Source organism: Lagenorhynchus albirostris, chromosome 16 (assembly GCF_949774975.1).
Source record: "Lagenorhynchus albirostris chromosome 16, mLagAlb1.1, whole genome shotgun sequence".
Classification (NCBI taxonomy): domain Eukaryota; kingdom Metazoa; phylum Chordata; class Mammalia; order Artiodactyla; family Delphinidae; genus Lagenorhynchus; species Lagenorhynchus albirostris.
Window position 1 is genome coordinate 51,248,139 of NC_083110.1, and position 18,684 is coordinate 51,266,822.

The 18,684-nt window shown below is 35.2% G+C and overlaps 2 protein-coding genes across 2 annotated transcripts in view; one reads left to right on the plus strand and one right to left on the minus strand.

The window, feature by feature from the left end:
• The window catches only part of PDE6C (phosphodiesterase 6C), a 58,227-nt gene extending 57,606 nt beyond the window's left edge, over positions 1-621 (plus strand). The window contains exon 22 of the mRNA XM_060125431.1: positions 348-621. Coding sequence (XP_059981414.1) covers positions 348-409 — 62 coding nt within the window. The 3' untranslated portion in view covers positions 410-621. The remainder of the gene's footprint in view (positions 1-347) is intronic.
• LOC132506771 (protein FRA10AC1) overlaps positions 1-18,684 on the minus strand; it is a 67,438-nt gene that overhangs the window by 22,683 nt on the left and 26,071 nt on the right. Inside the window, exons 12-14 of the mRNA XM_060125434.1 lie at positions 18,322-18,440; positions 7,267-7,345; positions 3,629-4,990 (exon numbers count right to left, since the gene is read on the minus strand). Of these exons, the coding sequence (XP_059981417.1) occupies positions 4,948-4,990; positions 7,267-7,345; positions 18,322-18,440 (241 nt within the window). The 3' untranslated portion in view covers positions 3,629-4,947. The remainder of the gene's footprint in view (positions 1-3,628; positions 4,991-7,266; positions 7,346-18,321; positions 18,441-18,684) is intronic.

The window sequence follows — 18,684 nt, forward strand, 5'->3', positions numbered from 1 at the left end:
CTTCCAAATTTTTTTCCTACTACACTGAGAAGTCTCTGTAAACTAATATTATTTTATCTCCAGGCAACAAGCTTTGTGCTTGGCACAAAGCAACAACTCAGATTCCCGGATTGCATAGTTCAGTGGTTCTTCTGTGAAACTGAGACGTTAACTGGCTAATCATTTATTAGATTTTATTTTCTAAATGGACTAATTCTGAATATGAATTCAAGTTTTTAAATGGTCAAACCCTTAGTACTTGCTGTAGGTTAAAACTATGAAGTAGGCTATAAAGTTACACTAATATTAGGAAAAAACACTGTATATCCACTGACTCCCAATAATACTGCTTTTCTCCTTTTTACTAGCTGCAGAAGATTCAGGAGGTGGTGCTGATGACAAAAAGTCCAAAACATGTCTAATGCTGTAATACAGTCCAACTGGCCTAAATTTCAAATATTGTTTCTACATTTGAAGACAACAAGAAAACATTCAAAAGAACATCAGCAAATTTCATTCATCAAACCATCAACTAACAGAGTAAGAGAATCTTCAGAAAAGCTACCCTGTGACTAGCATGAGAAAATATACTGCTAGCCTAAAAGCCCTGAGGGTAAAATAAAGTTCAACAGAAGTGCAAAATAAGACAAAAATAAGTGCATTTTTGGTGCCAATTTGTTTTAAATTAAAAATAATATAATCCTGAAATTAGTCACCAATTTTTTTTTTTAAAGGTTCTTATTAACTGTATTCATTTACTAGGGCTACTTACAGCAAAATGCCCCAGACTGGGTGGCTTTAACAACAGAAATTTATTTTCTCACAATTCTGGAGACTAGAAGTCCAAGATTAAGGTGCTGGCAGGGTTGGTTTCTTGTGATGCCTCTCTCCTTGGCTTGTCAATGGCCATCTTCTTTCTCCCTGTGTCTTCACCTGGTCTTCAGTCTTCCCTCTTGTGGGTCTGCGTCCTCATTCTTCTTATAAGGACACCACTCATATAGGATTAGGACCCACTCATATGACCTCATTTTACCTTAACTACCTCTTTAAATGCACTATCTACAAATACAGCTGCATTCTAAGGTACCATGGTCAGGATTTCAACATAGGAATTTCAGATGGGACACAATTCAACCAAAACATTAATAATAATGATTCACACCTCACATCCCTTCCTGAATCAAAAGTCTCTCGTCAACATGTCTTAATGTAAGAGTAAATAGAGTATAGAATGTGTAACGTATGTAAGTACTATATAAGAAACAAAGAAAAAGGATGTTAAATGTTATTCCATCTGAAATGCTTCTTTCCTCCACTTTTTACCCTTGATAATAAAGACCACACCACTTGTAGCAGCTTAAAAGTACATCGTCATCCTACACCCATCCTTTCCCCCAAGTCTGAAATCAATTATTTTATGTGTAACTAAGAATACATTCTTACATTCAGAACTATTCTTCTCACTGAAAGAATTATCAATTTATAAGACATTACCTGGATAATCCTAATGCAAGTTCAATCAGCTAATAAATATTATGCATTATTAAGAAGCATGTGATTTGATTATGCAAAAACTTTACTATCAAAAACAGTTCAGAAGGACTTTTAACAGAGATTACTTTTAAAAATGATTACTAGGGGACTTCCCTGGTGGCGCAGTGGTTGAGACTCTGCCTGCTGATGCAGGGGACACGGGTTCATGCCCCGGTCCGGGAAGAGCCCACATGCCGCGGAGCGGCTGGGCCCATGAGCCATGGCCGCTGAGCCTGTGTTCCGCAATGTGAGAGGCCACAACAGTGAGAGGCCCGTGTACCGCAAAAAAAAAAAAAAAAAATTACTAGGACTGTCTACCAGGAATTCTAAATACTGACTTGTCAAGAGAAACTAATCAACTACTTCTACTACATGGTACACATCTGTACATCAGAGAAGATTTCTTTCTTATCTGTAATGACCAAATTATAAAACAGACCAAATATTTATACCACAGATTTCCTTGTAAAACATATCTAAATTATAATGAATTGGTCTCTGAACCTCAAATGTTTTGTTATAGAGAAGATAGTGTTCAGTTTTAAGCAGTTGAGAAATAAATCACCATTTGTTATATTTTTACAAGTCAGTCAGTTACTTTAGAATTATAAGATTCTTCCTCTCATATTAGAATATAAGGTTCACGAGAGGAAAGATTTTTTGCCTCTTTTTGTCTGCTTTGTTCACATTGCTATGCTCACACTTAGAGTAGTGCCTGGCACAAGGCAGGCACTCAGTAAACATGAATGAATAATATTTTGAATAAATATTGTAACAAACAGATATAAATGAAGAGTGCCTGGAAGTTAAAATATCTTTAGGGAGAAAAAAACTCAGTATATACACCCAAATGATCCTTGTCTATATGTTATCACCTTTGGTGATATATGTACATCTTATTTTCATTGCTTAAAATAATTTTGAAACCACACTTCTAGGATTATTTTAGAAACTGTATAAGAAACCCTCTTCCTTTAAGCCTTATATAATTTTAGACCCCAAAATATCAGTCAGCTCAAACAACTTCCTCTCCTCATTCACTAGAAAACGAACTGAGGGGCAGAGATGAGGAGGTCTGCAAAAATAGGAACTTTGCTTAAGAGCAAGTATAAGAAAGCATAACTTTATATCCCAAACCTATGGTCCGCTGAACACCACTGACTACACTACAGCCAAGATTAAGATAGGTCTGCTGGAGAATTAATGTTTAAACTCTAGATAATAGATAATCAGCAAGGGCCTACTATATAGTACAGGGAAATCTACTCAATATTCTGTAATAACCTATGCGGGGGAAGAATCTGAAGAAGAATGGATATATGTATATGTATAACTGAATCACTCAGCTGTACACCTGAAACTAACACAGTGCTGTAAGTCAACTATAATATAAAATAAAAATTAAATTAAAAGAAATCTTTAAACGCATCATCTTGAGGCCTTTTCAAAGACTCCTTTAAAATATGACTCCCATTATCTGCCATTGTGTATGAATGGATTAAACACTGATTACATATAATGATCTAAATTTATAAATGAACTTAATGTCCATAAACCATACTTGCAATACCAAATATATGGATCTATTTTAAAAGGGTCTTTAAATATTCTTCCTAGTCACTGTTTAGTTTTGCAGGAATTTTATTTTCTGATGACCAATAAACTATTTTTATCATAAAATGTTTTAGCTTCATATATTCTATTACTAATATCAGTTTTGCTGCTGGACATTTCAATACTTTCCTCAGAAATCAAGATTCTTTTTCACTAAAAGTTGTGAGCTGAAAACGACAAAACAAAATTGTTCACTTATCTGTTGGTTAATAAACCAACACTGATTTACTGTTTTCTGATGGTTTAGAAATGACTGCATAATTATTTCCTAGATACTTTTGTAGCACAGTGTCTCACACATAACAGAAGCATGATATTTAATGAATAACAACTGTTTAATAAAAAGATAATCTCTGACACTATTTAAAAATAAGATACTATAATTGCCTATTTTACAGTTTAATGCCAATCATTCCATGTCTAAATGTCATTTAAAATAGCATATCTTCAAAAAAATAATTGGAATGGTACAATCATTTTTTACAGGTCCTCTCTTACTCACCAAATCATGCATCTTCTCCTCTATTCATCTCTTGGCTGTTTACAAAAATGGGTCTGACCTTTTGAAAAAAAAATCAATATATCCTTTTGAAAATTTGATGAAAACTATGGACCCTTTCCCCAAAACACACACATAATTACAGAAGTTTACACATAGATTCTAGGAGTGTTTAGATTTCCTGAAGCACATCCATTGACTCTTGTGGGTATGAACCCCAAATTAAGAAGTTACATTTTGGACTTCCCTGGTGGCACAGTGGTTAAGAATCCCCCTGCCAATGCAGGGGACATGGGTTCAATCCCTGCTCCAGGAAGATCGCACGTGCCACGGAGCAACTAAGCCCATGCTCCACAACTACTGAGCCTGCTCTCTAGAGCCTGCGAGCCACAGCTACTGAGACCAAGTGCCACAACTACTAAAGCCCGTGCACCTAGAGCCCATGCTCCACAACGAGAAGCCACCGCAGTGAGAAGCCCGCGCGCTGCAACGAAGAGTAGTCCCTGCTCACCGCAACTAGAGAAAGCCCACGTGCAGCAACAAAGACCCAATGCAGCCAAAAATAAATAAATTTATAAAAAAAAGTTACATTTTACAATATATCTCTGCATATAAATATATCCATATCTGTATGACTGTATCTGAGACAAGCTCTATGCACACAGTATTGTTCAGTTAAATTATGTTACTGTATAATCTCTGCTAAGAGTCAAGTTTCATGAACACATCTGCTGTTTTAGACTACTGGAATCTCATTTGGCCCCCTGTGGTATTAATTTAGTTTATAATAAATCACCCATACACTGGGGAATCAAATTTGATTAATAACAAACTCCGTTAAGTGGTAGAGGTGAGATGGAAGCAAGAGAAATGTAAGGAAAAAAGGAAAAGGCAGCTAATGACAAACTAGGTACTCAAAAGAGGGGTACTCGAAGACATACTTAATCTACTTTGTAATTTTGTGAAACCCCAATAATCCTAAAAGTTTAAGCTGAGGCAAAGGAACATAAGTGTGAATCAGTGGGGGAAAAAAAAACCCTACAAAAATATAGGCACAATGGATCTCTGTACTAGAGGATGTACTAGGTCCATACTTTAGGAGCTACAGATGGAACAGAGTTGTAGATAAACAACTGAAAAGATATACAGGGAAAAGTGCCTCCAATAAAACTGAAAAACTTCCAAAGCATCTGACATCCTGAGAGTAGCTGGATTTTTATTTCCAAAGACAAACCACTCAAGTTGCAACTTGTAGACAAAATTCTGTGAAGAGTTTCAAAGTATACTTTCACATTAAGGAATGTACGCATCCCTCTTCCATCTCACAGAAATAAACCTTGAAAATATTCATCAAATTCTTCTTCCCTATTTAAAAGAAAAAGTATACAATTTGATTAAAATCAACAATTAGAGAAGAAAATTACTAGGTGGCACATTATATGAGATTAATAAAAATATTTTAATCCAACATATTTGCTGATTCTTTTGTATAGCAATATATTTCATGATTCAGGTATCAAATAATTCTTGGTTACCCCAAAGATGTTAAAAAAAATAAATAATAATGCAAAAAAAATAATAATTCTTGGCTTCTAAAATAACCATAACTATACCAAGACTGATTAAATTGAAAATGCTGTATATGTTGGCACGTCTCCCTAAATGTACTTATTACCTAAGATTTTACTTTGAAGTACTTTGTGAAATGTCATTGCTTCTCTTTACTTTTTGGTTAACTTTATAACTTACTCTGTTCATTCTCATTTCAAATTATAGCCTGATCAAAAAATGAATGAAAAAAACTATTTTAAGGAAAAATACAAGTCTTACTCCTAGGAATAGGGAAAATCTGCTTAGGCTGCAGATTTTATTACTCTGAGAAGAGTAAATATGTATCTGTAGCAGTGAAGATTATGTCTAAAACAAAGAACAGAACTCTGAAAGGAGATATTACACTATAATGTGTTAAAATATTATGAAAATTGTAAAGTACTAAATAAACATTAGTGCTAGGAGCCACAGTAGTAATAGCACAGGTTTTCAAGTCAGACAGTGTTTTTTAAGTCCTAGCTCTGTCAGTTATTTGCTGAGCAAGCAAGTTATTTAACTTCTCTGGGCTCAGTTTCCTTATCTGTAAAATAAAGAACATCACATTTCCTCATAGAGCTGTTCTAAAGATTAAATGTATGTACAATTGCTTTTCTCCCTTCTGGGAACAGAGAATCAAGCTGGACAAATTCTGTGCACCAGTCTCTTCAGAAAATGTTCTTTTAGATCAGAGATTCACAATGGGACTCCATCATTTGGCTTTAAATATTCAAAATTTTAAAAAATTAATTCCAGAATCAGATAAAGTTGATTTAAAATTACCTACAATTTGGTATTCTCCTGGCTACTGTCCCTTTTCCCAAGCATGACAGCAAAATGCAGTAGAATTTTTTAAATTGTAGTAAGAACTTAAATATATGAAATTAGCTGAATTTCTGTGTGAACTTAGATGTCAGTACCTGATGTCAAGTTTTTATAAGGTCACAAAGAGCTCTGGATTATGAAACCCCTCTTAGGCTTTATTCATGTATCTTTACTGACAAAAAGGTGAGTTGACTCCAAGACCTGTTCTGTCATTTTCAGCTCTTCAAGGGAAAGTTATATGGTCAAAAGTTCAGTTGATAGTTTTACTAGGATAGTGATACCTTTTTTATAATCTGATCTATAATGACGACTCATTTGGGAATTCTTTACTTGGCTGACAAAAATAAAGGTTAAGGTCATAGAAAAAAACTAATCTTTTTTAAAAAACAAAAACAAACAAACAAAAAAAAAAAAAACACTCTTTCCAACACACCTGAATTCTATTACACTGAGAACATATTATATAATTAGCAATATGTTTTATAATCAGCTTAAATTAGCGAATTATGATTGATTCAACAGGTCTCTTATTATGAACCAATATGCCTAGAGTAACAAAATGGGACTAAAATTTATTGAGCACTTACTATATTGGTAGGTATTGTGCCAGACCAGGTGCTTTACATTCTTTATTCTATTAAATCTTCACAATAAACTCTATGTAGTAGGTATTATTTTATCCCCTTTCAACAGATAAAGCTCAAGTGGTGAACATCCCAGTATATGAGAAGAACTGATAATATTCCAGCCTATATGCAGATAGCTCTTCCAACCAATAGCAGAGAACAATGCATGTGTTGACTTGTGTATCTCTGGGGTGTAAGGTGGCTGTTGGCAAGAAAACGTTTACACCTGTATATATCTTCAAGGGGCTCCCCTGTATAGGTTTATGATAATAAGAATATCATGAATAGGCTGCTCTGGAAGCTAGTAAACAGTATCTCTCTGAAACAATAAAAGCAAAGACTAGGGGGTCATCTGTCAATGTGAGCTGAGGAAAGATTTACTCACCAAGAGGGAGCTGGACAAGTTGGCTGTTTATGGCCATAAACAATGGCTGGGAATACACTCTGACCTTAGCAGGCTAGGTGTTCCTTGGCTTTAAAAAGACATTCATGATGCTAAGTTTTTCATTAACTGTTATCAAAAATGGCTGTGGTCAGAGCTTCCTAGACTGATGTAGAAGGTATGCATTATCATTGTCTATTAATACTATTATCAGGACTTACTGTGATTTTTCATCTGTCTCTGGTAGTGGGCCCTTCCAAAGTTCAGATTCTGAAGTACTTCCTTCCTCATCAGAGCTTCCTGTTCATTTAAAAGAGATTTTTTAAATGTGCACATTACATTTAAAACACATTTTGAACTACCCAGCAATGCAATTAAATAAATTCCAGATTTACCTGTGGTTTAGCTTCAACTTTTATGGCTCTCTGAAAATTTAATGCACTTTTCCAGACCAATAAATTCTTTTGAAAAATAATAAGCTGATATATACCAAAGAGCCTCAGCAAATAGACCAAGGATTTAAAGTCTCATGGGAAACTTCTATAAATTATACTGAGTTAAAGTAACAATTCCAATATTAACTCTATATTATAAAGGAATTATCTCTTGTAATACAGTTGTCTTTAATTTAGTTTCTTATTTTTATTGATCATACAAAAGACATGCAGGGTAAGATTTTTGTAGAGTATTTACATTAGGATCAAGACCTTAAGAACTGAACTAGTATATAGGACTAGCTAGTTAAATTATGAAAAAAAATTTGTCAGACTTAAAAAAAAATTAATGCTGATTACATTAACTAGAAGAAGTCCATTTCAGTGAAGAAACAGATGTTCTCATACATTGTTAGGAGTAAATACCATTTTCTTGAGGAAAATCTGGCAATATAGATCACTTTAAAATACAGATACCCTTTGACCAGCAATGCTTTTAGTAATTTAATTATTTACTTAGAATAAACGAGCACTCAGATATATATACAAAGATGTCCATTGTATAACAACAACAGCAAAAGAAAACAAGTTAAATCCCCACCAATTAGGGATTAAGGCTTGGTTAAAAAATACTATACAGCTATTTAAAAAAACCCCATAGCACACCTGAATTACCATAGAAAAATGTGTATGCTATATCAAAATTTTTAAAAGTTACAGAAAGCAGGCATAGTATAATACAATTTGTATTAAAACATATCTACATATAGATATATATTATTATTTATATATGCGTGTGTGTGTATATAAATACATACACACACACACACACACACACACACACACAAGTTTGTAAGGACCAACCAAACTTAACAGTGATTATATTACCTGTGGGCCTGGGATAGTTTTACTCTTTAAGCATTTCCAAATTTTTTTGTATTTTAAACAATAATCATGTATTACCTTTAAACATCAGTAAAAACAATAAATTTTATTTTTAAAACATAAAATAGACATGTTTCAAATGAATCACCCTATATTAGTCAACTAAAAATTATCAAATACTGAAACATATATTATGAGACAATAAAATTATATGCCACAAAGTAATTATGTTAGCAAATAATTCCTCTCCAATAATGATCATTAGTCTGGAAAAGAAGTGACACAAATTTGGCCTGTCAATACAGAATGCACCTTAGTTAAACACAACACAAAAATAAAACAGTACTGATTTGCCATGATGGTTCTAGCCTTTTTTCCTGTTGGACTTTGATCCTTGAATCAACATGTTATGTCTGAACTTTGGTCCTAACTGAATCTATTCTAGCACAAATTCTAACAAAAACAGCAAAAAAATAAAAAAGGGAATGAGGGTTGTGCTTCTAATGATCTACACACAAAGATGATAAAATTATAAAGCTCTGGGAATAAGATTCCCACTCAACGACAGCCAGCACTGGAACTGGAACTGGAACTGCCAGTGTCCCAAACTGAATATGCGAAAAGACAAAAGTACTCTGCTTGGGACTTCCCTGATGGCACAGTGGTTAAGAATCCATCTGCAGGGCTTCCCTTGTGGCACAGTGGTTAAGAATCTGCCTGCCAATGCAGGGGACACGGGTTCGAGCCCTGGCCCGGGAAGATCCCACATGCCGCGGAGCGGCTGGGCCCGTGAGCCATGGCCGCTGAGCCTGTGCGTCCGGAGCCTCTGCTCCGCAACGGGAGAGGCCACAACAGTGAGAGGCCCGCATACCGCAAAAAAAAAAAAAAAAAAGAATCCACCTGCAATGCTGGGGACACGGGTTCAAGCCCTGGTCCGGGAAGATCCCAAATGCCGCAGAGTAAGCCCGTGTGCCACAACTACTGAGTCTGCGCTCCAGAGCCCGTGAGCCACAACTACTGAGCCCGCATGCTGCAACTACTGAGCCCGCATGCTGCAACTACTGAAGCCTGTGCACCTAGAGCCCATGCTCTGCAACAAGAGAAGCCATCGCAATGAGAAGCCTGCACACAACGAAGAGTAGACTCCTGCTTGCCACAACTAGAGAAAGCCCGTGCGCAGCAACGAAGACCAAAGACCCAATGCAGCCAAAAAACAAAAACAAAACAAAAAAGTCTTCTGCTCTTATTTTTATGAAAATTCACTAACTGAGATAAAGAAAGCACAGAAAAACTAATTAGGCCTAGTAAAGTTATCACCATGGTGTTATCCTGTCAATGATGTCAGAGAACAAACCTACAAGGCCTTTGAAAGTGGGCAGCTAATTTCAAAAGGCCTTACAACCACCTGTTTTCTTGTTCCCTCTCAAGAGTACTGCCCACATGCCAGCTTTCCTACACCAGTTTTCTGATAACAGACGATCCAGTTTTACTAAAAAGTACAATTAGTTTAGAACAACATTATAAAATAACTCTCTTTGAAAGAGGACATGCTGAAAAAGTGATCAAACATCCTTAGAGAATCAAATCTACAAGACTGGATTATATGACCTTTAAGGTCCCTTACAACCCTATGAATCTATTAATATTTAACTACGAATCTATAATACCTAATTCCATGAGGTTGACAGTAACTACAAATCATTTTTTTGATAACTGCTACAATCTGCCAGAGGTGGAAAGGGTACTGCATTTAGAAAAATGGGCAACACAAAATGATGCTTGCATTTGTATCAGTGTCAAATCTACACAGTAATTATTGACAAGCGGGGATCAGAATTTAAGTCACTGACTCTGTACTGGAAGGGGAGCTTGGAGGTCCAGCCCTTATCCAATAAATGAACATCTTACTGTAATACTTCCAATAACAACTGGCTGTCCAATCTAAACACCTCACTACTTCCTGAAGCAGCCCATTCCTTTCTTCAGATAGTTCTAATTGACAAATTTTTCCTTAAATTAAGGCAAAAATCTGTCCTTGGGCTATTTTTATCCATAGACTCTAGTTATGCCAACCAGCCACCAAAAATAAGTCTCCTACATAGTAGCAGTCTTGAAAATATCTACAGTTTCCATGTCTACCTCCTTACCCCTTCCCTCTTCACTTTTTCCTAAGCTAAACATCTACGGTTCCTTCAACCTTCCTCCTATAACAACATTTCAAGTTCTGACAACACTTTGGTTCTTCTATTCTTGACCTGCTTTAAGTTTTCCATGTTCCTTTTAGAATGTAACGCAAACTGCATATAATTTTCCCTATATGCTTTGAATAATGCAAGTAGGTCCATCATCTTGGTTTTTCTGGATATTACATACCTAAATAACTTGGCCTACTGAAGAAGCGGCAAGTCGCCAATTATGAAAACAATGGACAGGTCAGACTTTTACAGACTTAACTTTTGATCTGACCCATTGTGAAGAACAAACACAAAATCTAATGTCCAGTATTTTCCTTTTCTCTGATATAACAATAATAGCTACAGATTATCAAAGATTACTTCATATAAGACACATGCTTTACATGTTTATTATTTCACTTGACTCTAATAATCCAATGAAGTCAAGTCTCTTTATACCCATTTTACAGATAGAACTGAGACACAGATCAAATCATTTAATGTGGATTTGTGTAAAATATCTGCCCAAACTGAGGTATAAAGAGTAGACTAGGGGCTTCCCTGGTGGCGCAGTGGTTGAGAGTCCGCCTGCTGATGCAGGGGACACGGGTTCGTGCCCCGGACCGGGAGGATCCCACATGCCGCAGAGCGGCTGGGCCCGTGAGCCATGGCCACTGAGCCTGCGCGTCCGGAGCCTGTGCTCCACAACGGGAGAGGCCACAACAGTGAGAGACCCGCATATCGCAAAAAAAAAAAAAAAAAAAAAGAGTAGACTAACTTTTGATTCACTGATGAACAGTTATTGATGATATAAGTAAAAGAGCAGACTCTGGAGTTATACACCTGTGTTTAATCGTAGCTCTGCCATTAACCAACTATTTGACCTTAGGCAATTTATGTAAATTCTCTGGTCTTGGTTCTTTTATCTGCAAAATGGGATATTATATGCCCATTACTACGATTAAATGAGGTATACAACTAAACCACTTGCGATTATGGCTGACAATCAACAAAAGCAAGTTAAAATTCTTTTTCCCCACAGAAATTGGGTTTTTCTTTATGGATCTGGTGTAAATAATCCATATGTTAAATGAGGGTAAAAGGGTAACTGAATATTATCCAAATGGAAATGAAATATATAAATAGAAACAGCAGAATTTGAGCTGTAAAATTGTCAAGACCACCTAAGACAGGTCACTGACCACCTGAGAAGATATCTGGGTTTGGCAAACTATAACAAGGTACATGTCCCCTGCTTGAAATGGTTCTACTTCAAGAACCAATCTAAGCTAGAGATTCTTCAGGTTGGCTACAGTATTGTCCTCTCCCTACCACCAGAAGTTTGACCTAGCTGAAGAGGGTGAAGAGACTTAAGATTATTTCCGGGAAATGAGGGAGGTTTGAGAGGGCTGGGGGAAGAACAGTGGGAGGGAGAAGGAAGGAAGAGCAAATGAAAGAATTAATATAAACAAGTCAGTCAAGCCCTTTCCCCAAAAGATTTTTTAATAAAAATTGGAATTGGAGAAGGGCAATGGTTTTTTTTAACATTAAATAGGCCTTCACACTTCTCACTGCAACATATAGCTGGAAATTGGCAAAAACTATAAAATTTCCCATTTTAACCTGTGTATGCTTTCTACAACTATATATACTTACTACCCCATCCTCAGATAGCTTAAGTCTATCGTCTCATGCCTGGCTATGTTCTATAAACTGTCAGGAAACTTAACCTAATGTAGAAGAAGGAGCTACTGATAGATTAGGATTCACATGGGGAGAAAGGAAGTGTCAGTGCTGTAAGGACACTTCAAATATGTTGAAAACAAAATGGTATGAGTAAAGTAATTCATAAAGAATACGTTGTATTCCTAAAGTAGAGGAATACCTCCACTGATATCTCCCTCTTCATTAAATTTTTAAAGAGTAAATATCTTTAAAATTCTATTTCTCTAAAGTTTCTGATTACTGAACACTTAAAAATTCTCCTTAAGAATTATATACTAAAATGCTAATAAAAGTTTAAATTGAATGGTGATTTAGAGCAATTACTAAATATTTTCCTGAGTTTGCCACATAAATATATATTACTTTAAAATCAGAAAAAAATTAACTCTTAAGTTTATAAATTTACAAGTAAGGCTAGAAGTCTCAAATCTCTAAATTTCTATAAATAAGTCCAGATATTATAACATAAATTAAGTATGTTACTGAACTACACTTTGTTAGACCCTATTTATTGCAAGTTCTTTAAGAAATTCTACATCATATTACTGTTGAGATACAAGGTTACTGTTTGTTATATCACAAATGGATACCCCCTTTTATGAATCCACAGTAGATTCTGCTCTCAAAACTGCCTGGAAAAACTGAACACCCTGCGAGTTCTCTTTAATATTGTATGGGTACAATTAATCATTCTACTGGTGGTTTCCTTTCTTTGGTTTGGTTGTTAGGAAGGACAGTGACAAATCTATGATCTACTTTTGCAATTATGCAAGACTTTTTGGTAAATATTTGTCTGTATTAATTTTACCTCTAGCTTTACTTTCCTATTCTATCTTATTTTTCCATTATTTTGATTTCACCTTTAAAAAAATCTTATAGTATATATTTTTGTAAGTCATTGTGAATACTTTTTGGAATGTTGCAGGGAAAAAAACAATAAAATTTGTAGCAAATATTCAATGAAATCCAATCTGATGAAAACTACAGGACTTATTAAAAACTGACCAGTAACAACCGTTGCTAACATTTGCTTTCTATGTACAAACCATATATTTAATTTGATCGATCAAAATCACCAAATGACAAGAGATCACTTAGTCTTGTGCAATATAAGCAACATTTCTTAAATTTTAATCCACCTCCCCAATTCTTTTTCTATCCCAACTTCATCCCTCTTGTTCTCTTCCTTCACACTTCATGATGTGAAGTTAAAATGTTTATCCACTGTATTTACTGAAAAAAAAAAATTTATGCTCTTCTATACTTGACACAAGAAACTTTTAAATGTTCTAATATGGGGAAGAAATACACTTTTGCTCTTTTTTCTATGATTTTTCTCACACAGTACAAAAACAACAACAAAAATTTACATCAGAACAAGTTACAGTTTGTGGGAAACCTAAACTGTAAATAACTTGAATCTGTATACTTTTATTAAATAAAAACTTGATACTGTTGATAGAATTTTCTGATTTCACTGAGAGTGAATGTGATGAAAAACAAAAACAAAAAACCCAGCACTGTTTTGTCAAGAATCATCTTGCAGTGGTGTAACAGCTATAGCTATAACTGGAATTCTTCCCAATAGTCTAGTGTATAGACTTGCAGGAAAGCACTTCACTGTCTTCTAATCTTTCCTGTTCCTTAGACTTATCTCCCTAATTAAAATGTTAGATTCTTTTAGGGAGGGGTGTTTTATGCTCTTGTACAGCCTGGAATACCTAGCACAAAACATAAAAAATAATGAACACCTATAAAAAAAAAAATCTCATGTTGCTAGGACAAAAAAAAAACAAAAAAATCCAAAAAAACCCTCATAGATTAGCTGCAATACAAACAATATTTTATCTACAGATGTTCAACATCTGAAAGCAGTTTACAAATAGATGCCTATTCTTAATCTTTTAAGAAAAAAAAATTTTAAAAATCTTTTAACCTTTCTTAATCTTTTTTGAAGATCATATACAGGTGAGAATTTTCTGTAATTGAAAATCACACAAAAAATTATGTCATAAAACAAACATTTTCAATTCTACAATGGTTTACCCAGTGAGGGAAACAGAAAAAGTACTGAAGATCTATTAAAGTAATCTAAAAAAATCATCATTATACAATCTCCTGCAGTAAGACCTCAGGGGAAATATTTCTGAAGGCTGCTAACTCAAAAAAGAACAGAAAACAGATGGAGAGTAACAATTCCTCCAACCTCACTGGACAGGTCTCATAATTAGCCCAAGTTGTAGCATGAATGGCCCCTTAAGGCCAGACAAGAGGGTGTGAGAACTACAGGGTCAAGATTCCAAAGGAAGCCAAGGCCTGGACTGCAACAACTGCTTTATGTTGTTTCTTCACTCCTACTTATTTCCTAGTCATCAGAGAGCAAATAAAAACATAGCTAAACTTCCAATGGCAAAAGAAATGTATTCTTCTCTGTCATCTTCTCTGTCATGTAAGGAACAATGATACCTGCTTCCAAGTGTCTATAGGTTAAAAAAAGGACACAACTGGAACCAGAAGGAAGAAGTTGTACGTTTGGGCTAAATGTTAAGAGAAACCTGCTAGCAATTACAGCTGTCTGAAATGTAAAGGAGTATTTTGGATAATGGGTACCTTTTCCCTGGAGGTGTTGAAGCTAAAGCAGAACAAATACATGATAAAGAGCAGTGCATCTTAACCTTTATTGTACATATGAATCATTCTGGGAACTTAAAGTGCAACTCTGATTTAGGAGGTCTGGAGGGTCTGAAATTATGCATTTCTAACAAGCTCCCAAGTGATGACAATGCAAAGGACCATATTTTCAAAGGTGAAGCCACAGAAAATCTTTCTGATCATGATTCCAGGGCTGATCTCTGATGTTCCTTTCAACATTGAGAAATTGGTTGATTTCACTGACTCACTCACCTAACATTTACTGAATGCCTACTATGTGGGGCAAGCACTGTGCTTAGGAACTGGGGATAGAGAATTAAACAAGTCACACAGTCCCTTCCTTCACAGAAAAATTATTCCAAGAGTGATATGTATTTCTAAAGGAGAGTGCAGGATGCTATCAGAATGTGCTAAGAGGGACCTAATCTTGCCTGGAGGAGTGGGGTGAAGGGTGTCAGAAAATGCCTACCCAAGGAACTGAGCTTGGGGGCAGGGTGGAGGTGGGAGGGGTAAGATCTTGAACTTCCTGCCAAGACAATTTACCTAAATACCCTGTTCTGTTCACACCTGCCAAAGCAGACTGGTCCTCAAAGTCAAGCTTTGATCTTTCTTACATTTCCCCTCTATCCATTCAGATATCTAGCCATCCAATTATCCATCCATCCATCCACTTATTTAACATTTTGTATGATGGTAACCTAAGGCTATCGGGGTTCATGAGATCACACAGGGAGAACAGAGAGAATAAAGAGAAGCTCTGTAAGAGCCTTGAGCAATTCCAACAAGGGTAAGATGGAGGAGGAATTATAGTCAAGAGGCTGAGGAGAGGCTGAAAAGATAGGAAAAAGATCAAGAAAGTAATTGTTCTGAGGAATGCCAACAGTCCAAATGCAGCTGCGATATTAAGCATTTACTAATTACTATTCAAGTCTGGGCCAAATTAAGGTGGCCTGGCAAGAAAGTATCATATCAAGATCAACCTAATTCCAGATGATCGATCCCAGATGAGAAGATATTAAAGAGGTCTACATGGTTTTCCTAAAAGTTTGCTAAGATGTTGTCATTTTCTGCTTTATACCAAAGAAGCTGAAAAAAAGAACTATATCCTGTGCTCTCTGCTATGAAAGGTGCTCTGAATAAAGAGTATATAAGACACAGATGTCTCAATTCCACTCTGCTTTGGTTTTCTATCTCTGAAGTTGCCCTGAAACAATCTTCAAGTCTTTCATTTTCTTATTCTTTATTATTTATGCCTTACCTGTGCTAGTGGGGTGCTAGGGATAAAGCAATGAACACAGCAGACGGAATCCCTGTTCTCCTTGTGTTTTATGTAACTGTCATATGTGTAATGAAGGAAAAGTTCCAAGGTTGTGAAAGCATTATAAATGGGAGTCCTAATTTAGATTCATGGTCAGGAAAGGATCCCTGAGGAAGTGACATTTAAGCTTAAATCTGAAGGATGAGTTAGGATGGGACTGGAGGTTTTAGAGAGGAAGCAGCACCTATACAGTCCTTAAACAGAAAGAAGTTTGGCATTTTCTAGAAACTGAAAGGCTATGTGGGTGGAGTGTGAATGTAAGGTGAAGAGTAGTGATAAACAAGCCTTGTATGCTGGATCATATAGAGCCTTTGGGCTTTGTCCAGATATTGGTTATATCCTAAGAACATAGGAAATCACTACTAGATGGAGAATGGATTAAGGAGAGGGAGGTGGGATGACAAGACAGTGTTAGAATCAGTACGGATAATATAGTAGTAGCCTAGATGAGAAAACATGGTAGTTTGAACTAGACTAGAGAGAACATGAGAAATACATACCCTGGGGGTAAAACTGATAGTATTTACGTAAGTAACGAGAAAAAAAGAAGGCATCAAGGATAATTTCCCGATTTCCGATATTAGTTTTTAGGTTGACAGAGGTATCACCTACCGAAATATAGAACACTAAAGGAAAAACATCTATAAGGAAGATCACATGCATATATATATTATAATTTGAGGGGTGCAACCCCATCCCTAGTCCTGAGTATCCAGCTACCTAATTATCTGTTTTGGAGGTACTAAATAAACTTTTATAAGGCAGGGATTAGTTCTTCTTTAATTTGGAATATGCAATGATTAACATAGTATCATACTATGATATAAATATATTATATAATAGTAAATGCTACAAAATCCTCAGATATAATACACTAAATATTTTACTGGCACATGAGGATAAATAAAAATTTTTAAAAACTCAAATGAGATTCTCACACTTAATTAAAATTTATTTTGAAATTTGAAACATGATTTAGAGACAAAAAAGGTATTCTGTTTCAAATACCGTTTCTCAATAAACAATAGAATATCAGTATTTTTCCTCTCAACATCTATCGATTTTACCAAGTCAAAAACTTGGCAATACATATACTTGAATGTATCATGACATGTTAGAAGAAAAAAGTGTATGTAAGAACATAACATATCTAATGATCTTCATAGCTGGAGCAAGGCAGCCCTCTCCTGTTCAAGTATTATGTTAACATAGGCTGGAATCTAATTCAATCTACCATTACCTACCTAATTTAAGTCCAATTCACTCTAAGTTATAGTCAATTTGACTCTACTTTATTATGGACTAAAAAAGCAACTAGCAGTAACCTTCGTAATAGCTAACTATGTACCAAGTACTATGCAAACTGCTTACATGCATTATCTCATTTCAACTTCTGAAAAATCCTATGACTTACTAGGTAAGATTATCATGACCATTTTACACATGAGAAAACTAAGGCTTAGCTTAAGGACTGCTGAGGAAGAAGTAGCAGTTGACTTGGATTTGAATTTAACAGTTATTTACTAATTGTATGTGCACAGCACCATGTTAGGTTCTGAGGACACATACATATCAACCTCTATCATTTCAAGAAGCTCATAAGCTAGTGAGAAAAATCACACAGACCATGATAATTGAAATCACAGTGTTACAATGTTAAACTGACTTATAGGTTATATACTGATTTACAGTGTTCAAAGTGCCTTTCACATCCTTATTTGATTCTCCACAATAAGCACCAGCAGTATAGAGAGCAGGTATTCATATCACCACTATGTACACGAGGAAAGTGAAACTCAAGAAATTCAGTGGCTTGCTCAAGGTAACAAGTCTGTATGTAACAAATCCAGAAATTAGAATGCTGTTGCAATATTACACCATCTGCCAAAAATGAATCAAAACCAACCTTGTTATTGGAACCCCTGTAAGTTACTGTAAATTCCTATCTAAATTCTCCAACCAGTTTCCTTTCAACTACTATAAAACAGAATTCTAAATGCATTTACTAATTAAATTCAACATTTGTGACATATGGCAGATTATACTTCATGTTCAGAAATATGAGTAAATATTTTAATTCCCTTTTACCTTTATCCTTTTTCTTAGAGGACTCTTCTACAGAAGATAATCTGGATTTTTTATGTGATGATTCTTCACAATCTTTTCTGGCTTTATCCTTTCTTTTTTTTGACTTGACTTCTTTTCTCCTTTATGTTGAACAATATAAAGTTAACTTTTTCAACTGAATTTTACAACAAATAAAAATCAATGGGTAAGAAAGTCAAATCAGTTAAAGTACTCATTTTTAAAATGTAGTTTACATAATAAGGAACCCTTAAATGAGTCTGTAAATATTTTAGGTTAGTATATTAATTAAAACAATTCTGTAAGATTATGAAGCCTGAACACTCTGACACAAAGGATTATTTTTATAAGTTCTGTGTATAAACC